The sequence below is a fragment of the Chiloscyllium punctatum genome, chromosome 35 (assembly GCF_047496795.1).
Source record: "Chiloscyllium punctatum isolate Juve2018m chromosome 35, sChiPun1.3, whole genome shotgun sequence".
Classification (NCBI taxonomy): domain Eukaryota; kingdom Metazoa; phylum Chordata; class Chondrichthyes; order Orectolobiformes; family Hemiscylliidae; genus Chiloscyllium; species Chiloscyllium punctatum.
The window spans coordinates 6441165-6460703 of NC_092773.1; the positions used below are offsets into that span (position 1 = coordinate 6441165).

The following is a 19539-nucleotide window of genomic DNA, read 5'->3' on the forward strand; positions in this document are numbered from 1 at the left end:
TATTTTCTGGGTCTGCAGACTGGAAGAAGCAAAGATGGCATTTAGTAGAGTGACATACTCTTCTTGTGGGATAGGGAAGTTGAGGGAATGTTTATGGGTGACTGAGGATTATATTTGCAACATATGTCATTGGTTGGAAATCCTATCAGAGCAAATGGATCAGTTGGAGAGACAGTTAGAGGCAATGAGGAATTTACAAGGGTGAGGGGGTATTATGGATGGCAGTTATAGGAAGGGGGTAAGTCTCAGATATATCAGGGAGATGGGTTAACTCTACGAAATGTAGGAGAGTCCTCTGTATCTTTCCCCATTTCAAACAGGTGTGCTGTTTTGGAAAATGTAGGGGGTGATGGATTCTCAGGGGAACGTAGCACAAACAGCCAAGTTTCTGGTATTGAGACTGGCTCTAGTGCAATGAGAGGTAGGTTGGGTTCCAAGAGATTGATTGTGACAGGGGACTCTCAGAGGCACAGGCAGATGTTTCTGCAGCCAGCAGTGAAAAACCAGAATGGTGCATTGCCTCCCTGGTGCTCGGATCAAGGATGTCTCAGAGAGGGTGCAGAATGTTCTCAAAAGGGGAGAGGGATCAGCAGGAGGTCATTGTACACATTGGTACCAACGACATTGGAAGGGAAAAAGATGCGGTTCTGAGTGGAAAATATGGAAAGTTATGCAGGAATTTAAAAAGGAAGTCCTCAAGATTCGGAATATCTGAATTACTCCCAGTGCAACAAGCCAGTGAGGGCAGGAATAGGAGGATCGAGCAGATGAATGCATGGCTGAGGAGCTGGTGTATGGGAGAAGGATTCACATTTTTGGATCATTGGAATTTCTTCTGGGTTAGAAGCGACCTGTAGAAGAAGGACAGATTGCACCTGAATTGGAAGGGGACTAATATACTGGCAAGGAGAATTACTAGAGCTACTCGGGAGGATTTAAACTAGTAAGTGGGAACAGGGGGGAGTTGGGACCCAGGGAGATAGTGACGAAAGAGATCAATCTGAGACTGGTACAGTTGGGAAAAAGGAGCGAGTCAAACAGTCAGGACAGTCAGGGACAAAGCAGAGAACAAGGGAGGACTGATCAATTAAATTGCATTTATTTCAATGCTAGGGTCCTAACAAGGAAGGCAGATGAACTCAGGGCATGGTTAGAAACATGGGACTGGGATATCATAGTAATCACAGAAACATGGCTCAGGGATGGGCAGGACTGGCAGCTTAATGTTCCAGGATACAAATGTTACAGGAAGGATAGAAAGGGAGGCAAGAGAGGAGGAGGAGTGGCATTTTTGATAAGGGACAGCATTACAGCTGTGCTGAGGGAGGATATTCCCAGAAATACATCCAGGGAAGTTATTTGGGTGGAACTGAAAGATAAGGGAGAATCACTTATTGGGATTGTATTACAGACCCCCTCATGGTCAGTGGGAAATTGAGAAACAGTTCTGCAAGGAAATTTCAGTTATCTGTAAGAATAATTGGGTGGTTATGGTAGGGGATTTTAACTTTCCAAACATCAACTGGGACTGCCATAGTGTTAAAGGTTTAGATGGAGAGGAATTTGTAAAGAGTGCACAAGAAAATTTTCTGATTCAGTATGTGGATGTACCTACTAGAGAAGGTACGAAACTTGACTTCCTCTTGGGAAATAAGGCAGGGCAGGTGACTGAGGTGTCAGTGGGGGAGCACTTTGGGGCCAGCGACTATAATTCTATTCGTTTTAAAATAGTGATGGAAAAGGATAGACCAGATCTAAAAGTTGAAGTTCTAAATTGGAGAAAGGCCAATTTTGACGGTATTCGGCAAGAACTTTCGAAAGCTGATTGGAGGCAGATGTTCGCAGGTAAAGGGACGGTTGGAAAATGGGAAGCCTTCAGAAATGAGATAATGAGAATCCAGAGAAAGTATGTTCCTGTCAGGGTGAAAGGGAAGGGTGGTAGGTATAGGGAATGTTGGATTACTAAAGAAATTGAGGGTTTGGTTAAGAAAAAGAAGGAAGCATATGTCAGGTATAGACAGGATAGATCGAGTGAATCCTTACAAGAGTATAAAGGCAGGTAGGAGTATACTTAAGAGGGAAATCAGGAGGGCAAAAAGGGGACATGAGATAGGTTTGACAAATAGAATTAAGGAGAATCCAAAGGGTTTTTACAAATATATTAAGGAAAAAAGGATGACTAGGAGAGAATAGGACCCTTAAAAGAGCAGCAAGGCAGCCTTTGCGTGGAGCCGCAAGAGATGGGGGAGATACTAAACAAGTATCTTGCATCAGTATTTACTGTGGAAAAGGACATGGAAGATATAGACTGTAGGGAAATAGATTGTGACATCTTGCAAAATGTCCATATTACAGAGGAGGAATTGCTGGATGTCTTGAAATGGATAAAAGTGGATAAATCCCCAAGACCTGATCAGGTGTCCCCGAGAACTCTGTGGGAAGCGAGAGAAGTGATTGTTGGGCCCCTTGCTGAGATATTTGTATTATCATAGTCACGGGTGAGGTGCCAGAATACTGGAGGTTGACAAACATGGTGCCACTGTTTAAGAAGGGTGGTAAGGACAAGCCAGGGAACTATAGACCGGTGAGCCTCTCATTGGTGGTGGGCAAGTTGTTGGAGGGAATCTTGAGGGACAGGATGTACATGTATTTGGAAAGGCAAGGACTGATTAGGGATAGTCAACATGGCTTTATGCGTGGGAAATCATGTCTCACAAACTTGATTGAGTTTTTTGAAGAAGTAACAAAGAGGATTGATGAGGGCAGAGCGGTCGATGTGATCTTCATGGACTTCAGTAAGGCTTTCGACAAGGTTCCCCATGGGAGACTGATTAACAAGGTTAGATCTCATGGAATACAGGGAGAACTAGCCATTTGGATACAGAACTGGCTCAAAGGTAGAAGACAGAGGGTGGTGGTGGAGGGTTGTTTTTCAGACTGGAGGCCTGTGACCAGTGGAGTGCCACAAGGATCAGTGCTGGGTCCTCTACTTTTTGTCATTTACATAAATGATTTGGATGCGAACATAGGAGGTATAGTTAATATGTTTGTAGATGACACCAAAATTGGAGGTATAGTGGACAGCAAAGAGGGTTACCTCAGATTACAACAGGATCTGGTCCAGATGGGCCAATGGGCTGAGAAGTGGCAGATGGAGTTTAATTCAGATAAATGCGAGGTACTGCATTTTGGAAAGCAAATCTTAGCAGGACTTATACACTTAATGGTAAGGTCCCGGGAAGTTTTGCTGAACAAAGAGACCTTGGAGTGCAGGTTCATAGCTCCTTGAAAGTGGAGTCACAGGTAGATAGGATAGTGAAGGAGGGGTTTGGTATGCTTTCCTTTATTGGTCAGAGTATTGAGTACAGGAGTTGGGAGGTCATGTTGCGGCTGTACAGGACATTGGTTAGGCCACTATTGGAATATTGCCTGCAGTTCTGGTCTCCTTCCTATCGGAAAGATGTTGTGAAACTTGAAAGGGTTCAGGAAAGATTTACCAGGGTTGGAGGATTTGAGCTACAGGGAGAGGTTGAAGAAGCTGGGGCTGTTTTCCCTGGAACGTTGAAGGCTGAGGGGTGACCTTATAGAGGTTTATAAAATCATGAGGCACGTGAATAGGATAAATAGACAAAGTCTTTTCCCTGGGATGGGGGAGTCCAGTTCTAGAGGGCATAGGTTTTGGGTGAGAGGGGAAAGATATAAAAGGGACCTTAGGGTGATTTTTCACATAAAGGGTGGTACGTGTATGGAATGAGCTGCCAGAGGAAGTGGTGGAGGCTGGTACAATGACAACATTTAAGAGGCATTTGGATGGGTATATGAATAGGAAGGGTTTGGAGGGATATGGGCCGGGTGCTGGCAGGTGGGACTAGATTGGGTTGGGATATCTAGTCGGCATGGACGGGTTGGACCGAAGGGTCTGTTTCTGTGCTGGACATCTCTATGACTCGACATTGTCAACAAATCCCAGTACTGGATTGACGTGGCCTGGTGCTGGAATTGTTTGAATAGTGGCTGGCTGCTCGCACCATATGCATCCAAAACTGAGCGCTGAATCATCCAGCTGTCCAGCATGGAAACAGTCCCTTCACCCACCCAGTTTTCTCAATCTAAGTGGGTCCTGTTTGCCTGTGTTTGGCCCATATGATGCCTCCAGAGCTCCTGTCTCTATGTTTCTGAAATGAGCAAACTCACTCCCTCAGACGGCCTGTTCCACCACCAGCCTCTGTGTTGGAAACAAATGCCCCTGTGGGCCCTTTTGTTTCTCTCCCCTCTCACTTTAAACCCCGTGCTCTCCCGTAGACCCCCCCCCCCCCCCCCCAACCACAGGGAGAACCTGTCAGCTATCTACCTCATCTGCACCTCTCCTGATTTTATATACCACTATAAGGTCACCACTCAGTTTCCTATGTTCCAGGGAAAATGTCCCAGGCTGTGCAACCTCTCCGTTTAACACAATCCTCCTCGTTCTGGTCGTATCCCAGTCTTTCTCAGTTAATCATTTCCTTTCTACAGTAGGGTACATGCAGTGTGGTCTCACCACTGTCCTATCCAGCTCCAACAAGGTTTCCCATCTCCTCTCGTCATAGTTCTGTCTGATGAAAGTGAGCAAGCTGAAAGCTTTCTTCACCACCCTGTCTACCTGCGACTCCAGTTCCAAGGAGCTATGAACCTGTCCCCCTCGGTCTCTTTGTTGAATAACAGTGCCCAAGGCCCAACCATTGAATGTACCTAAATCCTGTCCTGGTTCGCCTTTCCAAAGTACAACACCTTGTCTTTATCACAATGAAACTCCATCTGTCCTTTCCTCAGCTGGCTGGCACTGTTGGTAGAGATCTCACTCTATTTCCAGATAACCACCTTCACTGTCCACTGTGGCACCAATCTTGATGTCATCCTTAAACTTACTAAGTGGACCTCCTACATTCCCATCTAAACCATTTCTATCACTGGTGAATACCAGTGGACCCAGCACTGATCCCAATGGAACACTGCTGATCTCAGGCCTCCAGTTTGAAAAACAACTCTCTACCATCACTCTCTGTCTCGTAACCAGCAAGCCCGTTTTGTATCTGATTGGCCAGCTCTCCCTGGATCCCGTGAGATACAACCTTTCTCAACAACGAAACATGCAGTACCTTGTCAAGGCCTTGCTAAAGTGCATGTAGACAATACCTACCACACTGCCCTCATCTCCTGTCATAGTCACCCCCTCAAAAAACTCAGTCCAGTTTTCGAGACTCGATTTCCCCCGTACAAAGGCGTACTGACTATCCCAAATGAGTCCTTGCCTTTCCAAATGTCTGGAGATCCTGTCTCCGAGAATCCCTTTCGTCAACTCCACACCACGGACTTTGAGCTCACCGGGCTCTAGTTCCCAGGAAATTCCCTGCAGCCTTTCTTAAATAGTGATCCAACATTGTCCAGCCTCCAGTCTTTACACACCTGACCCATGGCTGTCAATGATAGAAATATCTCGACCATGGGTCCCTCTTATTCCTCCTTCACTTCCCACAAAGTCCCGGGATTTAATTCATCAGGTCCCAGGGATTCGTCGACCTTAATACGTTCTAAGACCTTCAACAGCACCTCTTCTATAATGTGGACACCCTCCAACACATGACTATTTATTTCCCCAAGTTCTCTCACATCCATGCCTTTCTTGATGGTAAATGCTGATGAGAAATACTTATTTTGGATCTTACCCATCTCTTATGTTCCGCAAGTAGATGACCTTGTTGATCTTTAAGAGGCCCTATTCTGTCCTGAGTTATTCTTTCAAACTTCCTGTCCTTGGAGAATCTCTTTGGATTCTCTTTTACCTCATCTGCCAAGCCACCTCATGTCCCTTTAGCCTTCCTGATCCCTGTCTGAAGTGTATTCCGACTCCCTCTGTACTCCTTGAGGAATTCACGGGATCCCAGCTGCCCATACGTCCCATTTGTCTCTTTTCTCCAAACCAGGACTTCAGTAACCCGAGGGTTCCCTACACCTGCTCGCCTTACCTTTCACTCAGGCAGGAATATGCTGGCCCTGAACCCTCAGGAACTCCCTTTCCAAAGTCTCCCTTTCCCTACAAACATCGCTGAGATGGGTACAGGACTGACTGTTCACTGTTCTTGGGGACTGATGCTGTAGGAAGGATAGAAGGGGAGACAAGAGAGGAGGGCGAGCTGTGTTTTTGATTCAGGAGCACATTCCAACAGTATTGAGAGAAAACAACTTCTGAAGATTCTGATCTAACACCATCAAAATTGTCCTTGCCCCAGTTTTAGCAATTCAACCTGTGGACCAGATCGGTCCTTTTCCATAGGTATTTTAAAACTCATGGAAATATGGTGAGTCGGCCCATTCCTTGCCCTGCCTTATTTGCCAAAAGGAGGTTAGGTTTTGCCCCTTCTCTCACTGGGCCATCTCCATACTGCATGAGAGATCCTTCCCAAACACACAAAACAAATTTCTGTCCATCCAAACCCTTACACTATGGCAGTCCCAGTTGATGTCAGGAAAGTGAAAATCCCCTGCTATTACAACCCGATTATTCTTGCAATCTCCGAACATATTTGCTCCTCAATCTCCTGCTTACTATCGTCGGGTCCCCGGGCAGAATACCCTGAAAGTCATCTCCTTTTTATTTCTCAGTTTGACCCAAACAGACTCAGAGAATGAATTCTCAAGAATGTCTTCTCTCATTACTGTCATGAGGTGATCCCTGAATCAAAAACACAGCTCACCCTCCTCTCTTGCCTTCCCTTCGATCCTTCCTGCAGCACCTGTCCCCAAGAACATTGAACAGTCAGTCCTGTACCTCCTTCAGCCATGTTTCTGGAAAAGGTACCATATCTCAGTCCCATGTTCCCATCGTGTACCTTCCCTGTCAGGCCTCTTGTGTTGAAATAATTGCAATTTAGCCCAGACTTGCCTTGCTTCCTGCTGTACCCTTTCCTGCCCTGTCTCATACTGGAATTACCAACACTGCCTTGAATTATTTAACTTGCTCTCATTAACTTCTGCACTGTCTCCCACCTTCTGTTTCATCTCCATACTGCGCTGGATCCCAGCCCCAGCCAGACTCATTTAAAACTTCCGGAATAGCTCTTGTGATGGACCAGTCCAGAGCCCCCCTCAAAACATCTGAAGAAAGGAGCCCCCTCCCTAACTTTGCTCGTTGTTTTAAGAAGGTGTGAGGAAGATATTCTAGGAGGGATGTAGCTGGCCCAACCACTTCGTTGGAAACTAAACAAAATTTATTTGCAAGATTACCGAATGAGACACAAACAAGAGAAAACAGAACATAGAATAACCTAATTCATCTAAAAACCCAGCAGATTATCCCGTTTTAATGATGCTGTTCCAACTACATACAACAATCCCCATAACCACCCCTTGGTACAAAAGGTAAAATCAAACACGGGGTCTTACAGGAGCAAGAGAGAGATGGCAGAGGGGCTCAGCATGGAACACCTTCTTCCATGTCACTGTTTCCTGAACCAGCAGCCTCAAACTGAACTAACTGCTTTTCAGTGAACAGTCAGGTTGTTAAAACCCAACCAAACCAGAGTCATAGAGATGTACAACACAGAAACAGACCCTTCGGTCCAACCTGTCCATGCTGACCTGATATCCCAACCCAATCTCGTCCCACCTGCCAGCACCCAGCCCATATCCCTCCAAACCCTTCCTATTCATACACCCATCCAGATGCCTTTTAAATGTTGTAAATGTACCAGTTTCCACCACATCCTCTGGCAGCTCATTCCATACACGTACCACCCTCTGTGTGAAAAAGTTGCTCCTTAGGTCTCTTTTATATCTTTCCCCTCTCACCCTAAACCTACGCCCTCCAGTTCTGGACTCCCCGACCCCAGGGAAAAGACCTTGTCTGATTACCCTATCCATGCCCGTCCTGATTTTGTAAACCTCTATAAAGGTCACCCCTCAGCCTCCGACATTCCAGGGAAAACAGCTCTCGCCTATTCAGCTTCTCCCTGTAGCTTAAACTCTCCAACCCTGAAAACATCCTTGTACAAGGCGTTGTCTGGAAATTACTACTCTTGAGGTGCTGTATTTTAACCTCCTGCCCAGTTCCCTATAATCACTTTTCAGGATCTCATCCCTTTTGCTGTCTAGATCATTGGTACCAATCAATGTATACAACTGCCTCTGACTGTTCACCCTCCTCTTTCAGAAATTCATGCAGCCGCTCAGAGACATCCATGGCCCAGGCACCAGGGAGGCAACACACCGTCCTGAATCTTGAATGCAGAGCCAGACATGTCTGACTGTGCCCCTAACTAGTGAGTCTCCAAGCACGACCGCTCCGTTGGATTTGGCCTGACGCTGGTCTACAGCTCAGCCAGTCATGGATGCCACAGGCTGAGCTGCTTCTGTTCCACTTCCCTGACAGGCTACTCTCCAAACCAATCTCCCAGTGACAGAGGGGAGAGCTACAGGAGACTCCTGCACTGCCTGCCTGCACTCTCATGTTAATGATCAGATGAAATTCCCTTCAATCCATCTCACACTGGCACAAAGTTCCAATCTGTTTATTACAACAAGCCAGAGGCGCACTGGACACCAGACAAAGAAGAAGTGAAACTCTGTTGTCAGGTTAGGGTGAGAAATGACAAAGTAAAACTTGCATTTCACAACCCAATGGATATCTGAAAATTCGGCACAGCCAATGAAAACTGTTTGTGTGCAGAGACCATCGAAGGTAACATTGTGTTGAACATGTGCACACGGCATCCTGCCCAGGAACAGCCTTTTTATCCTGACCAGCTAAACTGCTTTGTTTGCGCTCGAGAATGGGTTGCGTGTGCAGGCAGTAAAACATGGGCTGCACTCAGAGTTTGGCTGATGAATTAGCAACCACCATTTTCACCAAACCAGGCAGTGACCACACCCAGAATGTGTACTGCACAGTCAACACACCCAACCAGATCAGCAAATCAAGATTTACCTCATCATTAACAATGAGATGGTGAAATATTAACCTTCTTAATAAACAGACATCTTCAAGGCAATGGGAAAATCCATCTGCATTCTTGTATTTTAAGATCTGGTTTTGGATGGGACTCTGGTCCCACACCAGGGTGGTTAACATTGCAGCTCTGCAAGAATCTCTGTTTTCTGCAAAGACCACAGCATTGTTAAACATAAAGGGATACTCAGTACACCGACAGCAACAATTAGGAAGGTCCCATGAGTATCCTGCCAGGGAATTAATGAGTGTTTAACACGCCTGACTGACTGTGTTTGTTCAAGCAACCAGAACGAATACTCCCACTGGGAGAAGGGATGTGGGGGGACTGTGGGAGACTTCTTCAGGGATAAGGAAGAGATTTCTGGAGCGTTTGGATCAGTATATCTGTCAGAATCAGTGCCTGTGGCAGAGGCTGACATCATTCCTGACGGAAAATGAGGCGGGCGATCATTTTACAGATACAAGAGATTTACTACCCAGTTCTTGCAGCTCTTGGTATTCCTGGTAAATAAGACAACTTTGTTAGTAAATGTGTGATCGGCTTTTCCACAGAAAGATGAGAGTCTCAGCTGGGATCTGCTGCTGTGACTTGTCAGATTTTAAGCTCATCATGTACGGTCACTGTTTCATCTTGGAACCTGTTTGAGTTTTTTGAGACCTTCAGTTCCTCTTTCTCAGTGAAGGATGTCAGCTGGGGCTCAGACAGCACACTACATGCTCAGAGCTGAAAGGTTATGGGTTTTGAACCCCCATCAACATTTCACACAGACTGTCCCTCCCACCAGAAAGCTGCCCTACCTGAGGCACTGTCTTTCAGATAAGATGTCAACCTGAAGCACTGACTGCCCTCTCAGGAGCTTTGCAATGATCCCAGTGCCCGATTCTGAAGAGCAGGTCAGCAGTTCCATCCAGTGCCTTGGCGAATCTCTACACCCCACTCAACCCCTCACTGGCACAGATGAGCCGCTCATCATCTCCTTGCTGGCTTGTGTGAACTTTCTGCTTTGCTTCTGAAATGAAAACAGTGGCTGGTCATGTTATACTATTATCCAATGCCTCCTGTTGTGTGTTACTGATCAGATGGTGTTGGGTTTACACTTTAATCTGTTCACCTGTCTCAGTAAGGTCGAGCTCTCTGACCTCCTGTACATACACTGACATCTCACCCTCCCTAAACAGCTTCAGAAACTGTCCGAGTTTCACATTTCCTTCAAGAACACTCCCTTCTTTCATTTTGAGATGTTGAATGGGTATTGTCAGAGCTATTTAAGGAAGGGGTAGAGAAGGAAGAACATCACCTGGAATTGTTCCTGTATACATTTGTTGTTGTGATCAGTGGGTGAGGATTACACAATGTCTGATGCAGAAACACTGTCATGTCAACCAGCCTGATCAGTAAATGCCTTTGTTTCTCTTTCTCACTAGTCAACCTGGTGGCGATTATCATCCTGTCTCAAGGGAACTGTGGTCTCTCCAACTGCATCAGTTATTACATGATTGCCATGGCAGCAGCGGATCTAATGGTGGTTATCTTTGATGTGATATTTACTCAGATTAATAACCTTCTTTTTCCATATTGCTTCCTGGATATAACTGTTGTGTGCAGTCTGAAATCTGTCCTGTTGTATATATCCACTGACAGCTCACTCTGGTTAACTGTCGCTTTCACCTTGGATCGCTTTGTGGCCATTAGTTGCCAGAAACTGAGATTAAGATATTGTACAGGGAAAACTGCAGTTATAGTGATATCAGCTGTATGCACTCTGTTCTGTATCAAAAATATTCCTGTGTACTTTATCTACACATCTATCGATACATATAATAATGTGGAATGGTTTTGTGCTGTACGCCAAGCCTTCAACTTGGATCTTGGGTGGCGGGTGTTTGAGTGGCTGGATTCGATCTTAACCCCATGTCTTCCACTATTGCTGATTTTGCTGCTCAACGTTCTGACCATCAGACACATTCTAGTGGCTGGTAAAGTCCGCAGGAGGTTTCGGGGAGGTCCCAACAATAACAAACACGCTGATCCCGAGATGGAGAGCCGGAGAAAATCCATCGTTTTACTACTGACTGTTTCAGGCACCTTCCTCTTGTTATGGATGACATTTGTTTTAAATTTTCTGATTTATCGGTTTACAGTTGCTGACTTACCGGATGGTTTCAACAGCCCTGCGAGTATTTTCACTGAAGTAGGATTTATGCTTCAGCTTTTGAGCTGCTGCACAAACACATTTATTTACACACTGACTCAGACTAAATTCCGAGAACAATTGAAGAATATGGTCAGATATCCTTGGACACAAATTGTTAAGTGTCTGAAATGACAAGAACAATTGGAGATGACTCCGTTGGAAACATAAATCCCTTCAAAGCAAGTCACCATTTGGCCTTTACAACTGTGCCAGATCTTTACCAGAGCAATGAAAAAAAATCCCAATCCAAGGTACCTTTTCCCTGTAACTCTCTGACTTTCACCCTGTCCAATCTTCATCCCATTCCGTTTATAATGCTGGAATTTTATTTGCTTGTATCAGCATTTCAAGTTCCCTTTACAGTGCTAAGGTTCTGTGGGAGAAGTTTTTCGGAAGGCCCAATCCCAGGATGAAGCTGTCAAATGTAAACATTACTTTGTAGTGTGTCCCCATTGCTGCCTTTTGTGTTGTTCAACAGCAGGAAGGGTTTTCGAGCTGAGAGTGTCCTTTCACTATGTCCCTAAAATACACAGTAACAAGCAGTGAGAGTGCTTCCCACCATCAACACAGAGCTAGTATAAAGGCTGGATCCTTACCTCACTGCTCTCAGTGTACCTGCTCAGTCAATAAGCCCATTCTCGGTGTCCCAGAAAGCGGTCATTCCCACACACCGTCCAGGCAGACAGTCCGGTTCAGCACTGTGGGATGCTGATGTTGTTGGAGGAACTCTGTTGTGGTTCAATATCATCGATTCTGAGACACGATTTGGAAGGAAGGGAATTCCCTGGTTCCCATAAGGCCAATGCTGAGTCTAACATTTCATCCTGAATCCACATCATGGAACAGTTCAGCCAGCTCACAATGGGAATCTGGCCCCAGTGCAGGACCCTGGTGGTAATGTCCTGACCTCTAGACCAAGAGCCCCAGGTTCAGCCTACACCTACTCCAGCCATGTGGCCCAGTGTCACTTTGAACGAGGTGATTGGAAAATTTACCCAAATCGGAGACTGGCTCCTAAATGTGACATGACAACAGTCTCTCCATTTCCAACTGACCGGGATCTGGGAAAGCCCCTGATCTTTTTCTTGGTCAGGAAGGAGGTGAGGATTTGCATCCGGCCATCAGAGAGGAATGCAGGGTCCTTGGTTGGAACGGAGTCATTGATCCGGAGGGTTTTAATTCCCTCTCCCTATCGTATCAGCCCTCTCATTCAGGGAGGTGGGGAGTCAGTGAAAATGGGGGGTTCAGGGAGATTGGGGGGGGGGGGGGGGGCGGTGACACAGGGAGATGGTGGGGGACAGGGAAACGGTGAAGCTGAAAGACTGCATATGGTGTTCAGTGTCTGTCCAAGCCATTCACAAAGTTTCTTGGCCCCAACGGGAAATTCCAACTGTTCAGTGATACCTGCAGTGTATTTTTTATTCAGTTTTTAAACCGTAATATTTCAGCTTTGATAAAAAAGGTAGGAACTTTTGATTATATAGAAGTATTTAAACCAATAGAAAGTCTTGAGCTTAATTCGACTCTCCAAAAAGGGAGTAATGTGCTTGGTGTGGAAAGCTGTCATGAATAGTCACCTCAGACCCCGTGGCGTACTGCACTTGCACAATATGGGAAATAAGGGATGTTCCCTCATGGCTCTGGGTCCATCTGCAGCTCCTGGCTAACCACATTTCTGAGCTGGAGCTGTGGGTGCAGTATCCCCAATCCCGAGACAGCCCATCCCGTGAGGTGGGCACACTGCCACTGAGAGGCACACAGGCAGAAAGGTACAGGCTCAGGAAGGAGGTGCAGGAGTCCCCGATAGTCATCTCCCTCTCAAACACACAGCCCACTTTGGGAGGGGAATGGCAGCAAGACCAAGTTCATGCTTCCTCTGTCCCCACGGCCCCAAGGGGAGGAAAGGAACTGGCTGTTCAATATGATCAGGGATTGAATAGGAAGGGGGACAGAGTCTGTGCCTGCAGTTGTGAACTCAGGATGGTATATTGCCTGAAAGAACAAGTGCTGGAGATCCCAGCAAGTCAGGCAGAATCTATAAGGAGAGAGAGAGAGAGAGAGAGAGGGAGGGAGAGGGAGACACAGGGAAAGAGAGAGAGAGAGAGACAGAGACAGAAAGCGCAAATATTTCTGTTCCTATGGGACTCTTTCTCATTACTGACTTGAAGTGTGGAGGCAGCAATATTTATGGAATGGTTGGGGGTGGGGGGGGGTGAGGGGGTTGGGCATGGTGAGGGAAGGATGTTGATAATTCAGACTAAGTGATGGGAATGTGAGAATGCCAGAACAAGATTGTGTCCATCTAGCAGACTGGGAAGTGGGGTTGGGGGTGGGGACAAAGCCACTCAGCAGGACATTCTGGAAGGGGGAAGAGGGTGTACCCAGTGGGTGTCATCCACTTAACTAACATCGACAGAGGTAAATACAGGGATAAGGACCAGAAAGCTGAAATAGGGGAGGTTAGGAGAGAAACAAAAATGGAGGACCTCAAATCAAGTATTCAGGATTAATCCCAGTGCCAGCAACTAGTGACAGCCAGAATAAGTGGAGAGATCATATCAATGGGTGGCTGGAGAAAGGGTGTAGCAGATACGGGCGAAGAATCTTGAGACAATGGGACTGTTTCTGGGGAATATAGGATCTGATGGGAGAGCTGGAACAAATCTCCTCATCGGGACTTTTGCTTGTTCTGTTGGTGAGGTTATAACCATGTATGGCAGGGGGATGGGAGCCTCAGTGTCGGCTGGAATGGGTAGAACCTTAATCCATGATAAAGGCCGTGACTCAGAAAGACAATAGAAACGAGATTTAACGGTGTCCTGTTATGGACCAGACCAAACTCTCTGAAGAGATTTTCAGAAGATAGCCTAGACCCTAACTTTCTCTCATTTTAAAGGGAAGTGCAGGTGTCATGTTCCAGATGCAATTCGATTGGTCAAACTACCAGCCTTGAAGAAAAACATACTTTATTCATACACTGTAGTTAAAATGCAACAAAAGAAAGAAACAATTGGAATAACTGAACTCTGCTGGAAAACTTAACAGAATAATAAATTGTTTAACTAGTAACCAGCTATTGTTCCAATACAATAACGTCCCACAAACACACCCTTGGCAAAGGCAAAGTCAGTTAAATGGCTTGTCTTACTGCAACTCTCCAGTCCAGGAAGTGAAAACCATCAAGAGAAAAATCAAACAGAGAGAGAGAGAGAAGTAGCAGGGAAAGATATACTGTAGCTTCCACACCAAGTTTCAAAATCCCAGCAATAACCGCGACTGATAAAAAGTACAATCCTGGTTCTGCAACTTGAACCCAACCATCAGGCTGCTTCAGTTATTGCGACTTGTTACAGGGCCTCACAAACTGTTCATTGCATTCAATTAGATAGCTCAACATCTCGGTCTTAAAACCTCTCTTTAATTAAAAGAAACCCAGGACAAAGTGCATCTCTTCAAGCCACAGTGTAGCCACAGTCCAGCCAAGGAAATTGATAGGGTTTAGACTTCAATGCAAGGAATATTACAAGCAAGGCAGATGAACGAAGGGCATAGACAGACACATGGCAGTATGGAGATGGACAGAGATAACCCATAGTATCAGTTTTTTGAAACTGAGGGAAGGTAAATTTTATAAAAACGGAGACGGGATTTGGCTGAGGTCGGCAGGACAGGGCTGCGAAAGGGTAAATCAGTGAGAAGATTATTGACTAGGTCAGACTCCTCAAAACATTCCCAAACAGGGAGCCCCAGACCATAACTTTGCAATTTCTTTCAGTAAGTGTACAGTTAAAAATTACCCGGAATAAATTAGCGAGGTTGGCTACTAGATTTTGAAACAGACAAAAATGTTTTTACAAAATTACACAATGAAACACAAAGAACACAATGCAGAACCTCGACAGAACTATCCAAACCAGACATAATTCCCGCCATTCCCCCACCCCCGACCTCATCCTTCTAAACTCAGAGTATAAACCCAGAGTCCTCAAACGTTTCTCTTAGGTTAAGCTTTTCATTCCCGGGACTATTGTAGTGAACCTCCTCTGAACACACTCCAGCACCAGTCCATCCTGCCTGAGATATGGGGCCCAAAACTACACACAATCCTCCAAATGTGGCCTGACCAGAGCCTTATAGAGCCTCAGAAGTACATCCCTGCTTTTATATTCAAGTCCTCTCTAAATAAATGTCATTATTGTATTTGCCTTCTGAATTACTGATTCAACCTGCAAGTTTATCTTGAGACACTCCTGGACCAGGATTCCCAAGTCTGTTGGCACTTCAGACTTCTGAATTATCTCCCCATTTAGAAAATAATCCATGCCTCTATTCTTCCAACCAAAGTGTATGACCTCACACTTTCCCACGTTGTACTCCATCTGGCACTTCTTTGCCCACTCTCCTAACTTGTCCAACTCCTTCTGCAGCCTCCCCGCCTCCTCAATGCTACCTGTCCGTTTATCTTTCTTTGTATCATCTGCAAAGTTTGCCAGAATGCACTTGGTTCCTTCACCTAAATCATTGATGTAGAAAGTGAAAAGTTGTAGTCCCTACACTGAGCCTTGTGAAATACACTGGTCACCGACTGCCATCCTGAGAAAGGACCCTTGTATTGCCACTCTGCTTTCTGCCAGACAGCCAAGCTTCTATCCATGCTAGCACCTTGCCTCTGACACCGTGGGCTCTTATCTTATTCAGTAGTCTCCTGTGCGGGACCTCTTCAAAGGCCTTTTAGAAATCTGGAAAGATAATATCCATTGGCTGTCCTGAGTCTAGTAGAACCCTCCCTGAGAGGTAAGGGAGACTCCCTACTGGAGTTGACTCAACCTTCCCTGGTTCTTTCCCTGACATTGTTCAATTGCCTGGAATCAAATTCTTCCAAGCAGTCCATTACAGGTTTCCTAAACCTTCACTCTGTAATACAGTAATCACAGTTACAGAGTAACAAGACATGAAGCCCTCGGCTAAGGAGAGGTTATAAAACCTCAGCAGAGTAGCAGTAACCTCGTGCTCCCACAGACTACTCCAAAGCAACACCCACAATCTTCAGTATTCATACAGTTTTTACCCAATCAACATGTCAATCAAACATCTGCTGATGGACACGAATTCCTCACCACCTTCCTGCTGTGCTTATGATAAACTGATGTTAGTCTTTTGCTGATTGTGATTGTTTAATCACACGACTGATTTTGTGATTGAGAGTAGCGATGACGAAAATCTGTCCTTGTGACCATTCGTCCCAAATTGGGTGATGACATGAATTGCTGGTATCCCCTAAAGTTTGGTCACATGCCCATCACCCCATGTCCTTATCGAAACCTGATTACTGACTGTCTTTCAGGTCTTAGAACCATTCCTCATAATTTTCCACCTCACATGCTTGGTCAGTAAACTCTTTCTCCAAACCCCTGTTGTCTCTTCTCGTACATCCTTTCAGTTTTAAAGTGATCTGTCAATATGTTCTGTTCTTCCTGAATAATGAATGTCACATTTGCAGCTGCCTAAACTTGGTTTTGCACAGAGCTGAACTTCCTGTGAAGCTTGAAACCTTTATTTAATATATTTTAGTTGATACTTTTTACTTTGGTAAATTTAAAGCTTTATTTCTAACATTATTTGGTTTCTTAAATTCTATGCTTTCCCTTCATGTCCTTTCTCAGTCTAACCTGCTTGTTACTTCCTCAAAGAATTCTAACAGTTTTGTCAGGCATCACCTCCCCTTGATGAAACCATGCTGACTTGGCCCTGTTTTCCCATACACTTCCAAGGATTCCGAAATCTTATCCTTCATAATGGAGTCCAAAATCTTGCACTGGCAGAGATGAGGCTGATCGGCTGGTAATTTCCCATTTTCTGCCTTACGCCCTTCCTAAACAGGGGGGGGCTTACATGCACCATTTTCCAGTCCACTGGGATCCCTCCCTGACTCCTGTAATTCCTGAAAGATCACGACAAAAGCCTCCACTATCTCTTCAGCTATCTCCTTCAGAACGCTTGGGTGTAGGCCATCTGGGCCAGGCACTTGATCCACTTTGAGAACTTTCAGTTCTTCTTTCAGCTTCTCCTTGGTGATGGTCACCATACCCATCTCTGCCCCCTTCTACTCTTAAAGGTTTGGGCTATTACTCCTAAAGACTGACACAAACTAATGATTCAGTTCCTTGTTCCCCACGATTATCTCTCCAGTGTTATTTTACACTGGCCCAATGTTCATTTTCCCCTCTCTTTTCCCCTTTATATATCACAAGAAAATCTAGCAGTCTTCCTTTATATTCCTGGCTCAGTCAGCCTCGCATTTAATCTTCTCCCTTTTTTGTTGCCCTCTGTTGGTCTTTGTAAGCTTCCCAGTCCTCTGGTTTCCCACTGCCCTCCGCTGTAATATATTCTTTCTCTTTCACTTTTGTACTGGCCCTGACTTCTCTAGTCAGCCATGGTTGCCCCGTCCTCCCTGTATCGTGCTGCTTTTCCTGCTGTGTCTCCTGAATTACTCCCAGAAACTCCTGCCATTGCTTTTCACGGTCTTTCCTGCAGGGCTCCTCTCCCAGTCAATTCTTCCCAGCTCCTCCCTCATGCCTCAGTGGTTGCCTTTATTCAGCTGTAATACCATTGCATCTGATTCCACCTTCACCTTCTCAAATTGCAGAGGAAATTCGAACATGTAGTCACTGCCTTCGTAACGGTTCCTTCACCTTAAGCTCTCTTAGCAAGTCTACCTCATTGTGCAACACTAAATCCAGAATTGCCTGTTCCCTTGTGGGCTTCACCACAAGCTGCTCCAAAAAGCCATCGCGTAGACATTCCACAAATTCCTTTTAGAACATAAAAGATAGAACAGTGCAGTACAGTGCAGGCCCTTCGGCCCACAATGTTGTGCCAAGCATTTATCTTAACCTAAGACCAACCTAACCTACACACCCCTCAATTTACTGCCATCCATGTGCTTATCCAGCAGTCACTTAAATGTCCTTAATGTCTCTGACTCTATGACCACCGCTGGCAGTGCCTACCACACACCCACCACTTTCCGTGTAAAGAACCTACCTCTGACATCTCCCCTATACCTTCCTCCAATCACCTTCAAACTATGACCTCTCGTGACAGCTATTTCTGCCCTGAGGAAAAGTCTCTGGCTATCTACTCTCTCTGTGCCTCTCATTACCTTGTACACCTCTATCAAGTCACCTCTCTTCCTTCCTCTCTCCAGTATGAAAAGCCTGAGCTCACTCAACCTCTCTTCATAAGACAATCCCTCCAATCCAGGCAGCATCCTGGTAAATCTACTCTGCACCCTCTCTAAAGCACCTATATAATGAAGCGACCATATCTGCACACTATACTCCAAGCGTGGTCTAACCAGGGTTTTATAGGGGTCGGGTACATTTTGGTGCCACCCTTCTGGCTCGAAACTGTTTTGGTGCTCATTACTTTGGCACTGAGCTGTTTTGGCACCAATTCAGAATTTTAAAAAAAGTCTTGCTTGGTTGAAGAAGGGAGAATAACTAACGACCTGATATAATTTTCTCAACTAGCAAGAGTTGATAGTCAAAGCTATAATGACCTGCTGTAGATTGAAATCTCGTTTTGCAATCATTTTCTCATTTAACAATTGTTAATAGTCATCTCCTGCCTTGATGATACTTAAACCCTTCTGTCTTCACATTGAAAAGCTGTAATACAATTTTCTTTCTATTTTCTTGTAGAGCCCATACCAGGAATGGCTGAAAACATTCTAAGCGAGAGAGATAAACCAAAATTTCACACGATGGTTATCTATATGTATTGGCACCAAAACAGCTCAGCGCCAAAGTCATGAGCGCCAAAACAGTTTAGAGCCAAAAGGCTGGGGCCAAATAGTCCCATTCTGTTTATAGAGCTGCAAGTAAAAACAAGGACTGCAGCTGCTGGAAACCAGAGTCTAGATTAGAGTGGTGCTGGAAAAGCACAGCAGGTCAGGCAGCATCTGAGGAGCGGGAAAATCGACATTTCGGGCAAAAGCCCTTCATCAGGAATACAGGCAGTGTGATAAATGAGAGGAGGGTGGGGAGAAAGTAGCACAGAGTACAAGAGGTGAATGGGGGTGGAGATAGAGGTGATAGGTCAGAGAGGAGGGTGGAGTGGATAGGAAGATAGGCAGGTATGACAAGTCCGGACAAGTCATGGAGACAGTTACTGAGCTGGAAGTTTGGAACTAGGATGAGGTGGGGGAAGGGGAAATGAGGAAGCTGTTGAAGTCCACATTGATGCCCTGGGGTTGAAGTGTTCCAAGGCAGAAGATGAGGCATTCTTCCTCCAGGCGTCTGGTGGTGAGGGAGTGGCGGTGAAGGAGGCCCAGGACCTCCATGTCCTCGGCAGAGT

The 19539-nt window shown here is 45.5% G+C and overlaps 1 protein-coding gene across 1 annotated transcript; it reads left to right on the forward strand.

Moving 5' to 3' along the window:
* Nucleotides 1–9420: 9420 nt before the first annotated feature.
* On the forward strand, nt 9421–11313 carry LOC140459554 (probable G-protein coupled receptor 139). Its single transcript, XM_072553799.1, has 2 exons — nt 9421–9490; nt 10412–11313. The coding sequence occupies exons 1-2, from the start codon at nt 9421–9423 to the stop codon at nt 11311–11313; spliced, it is 972 nt and encodes a 323-aa protein (XP_072409900.1).
* Nucleotides 11314–19539: the final 8226 nt, after the last annotated feature.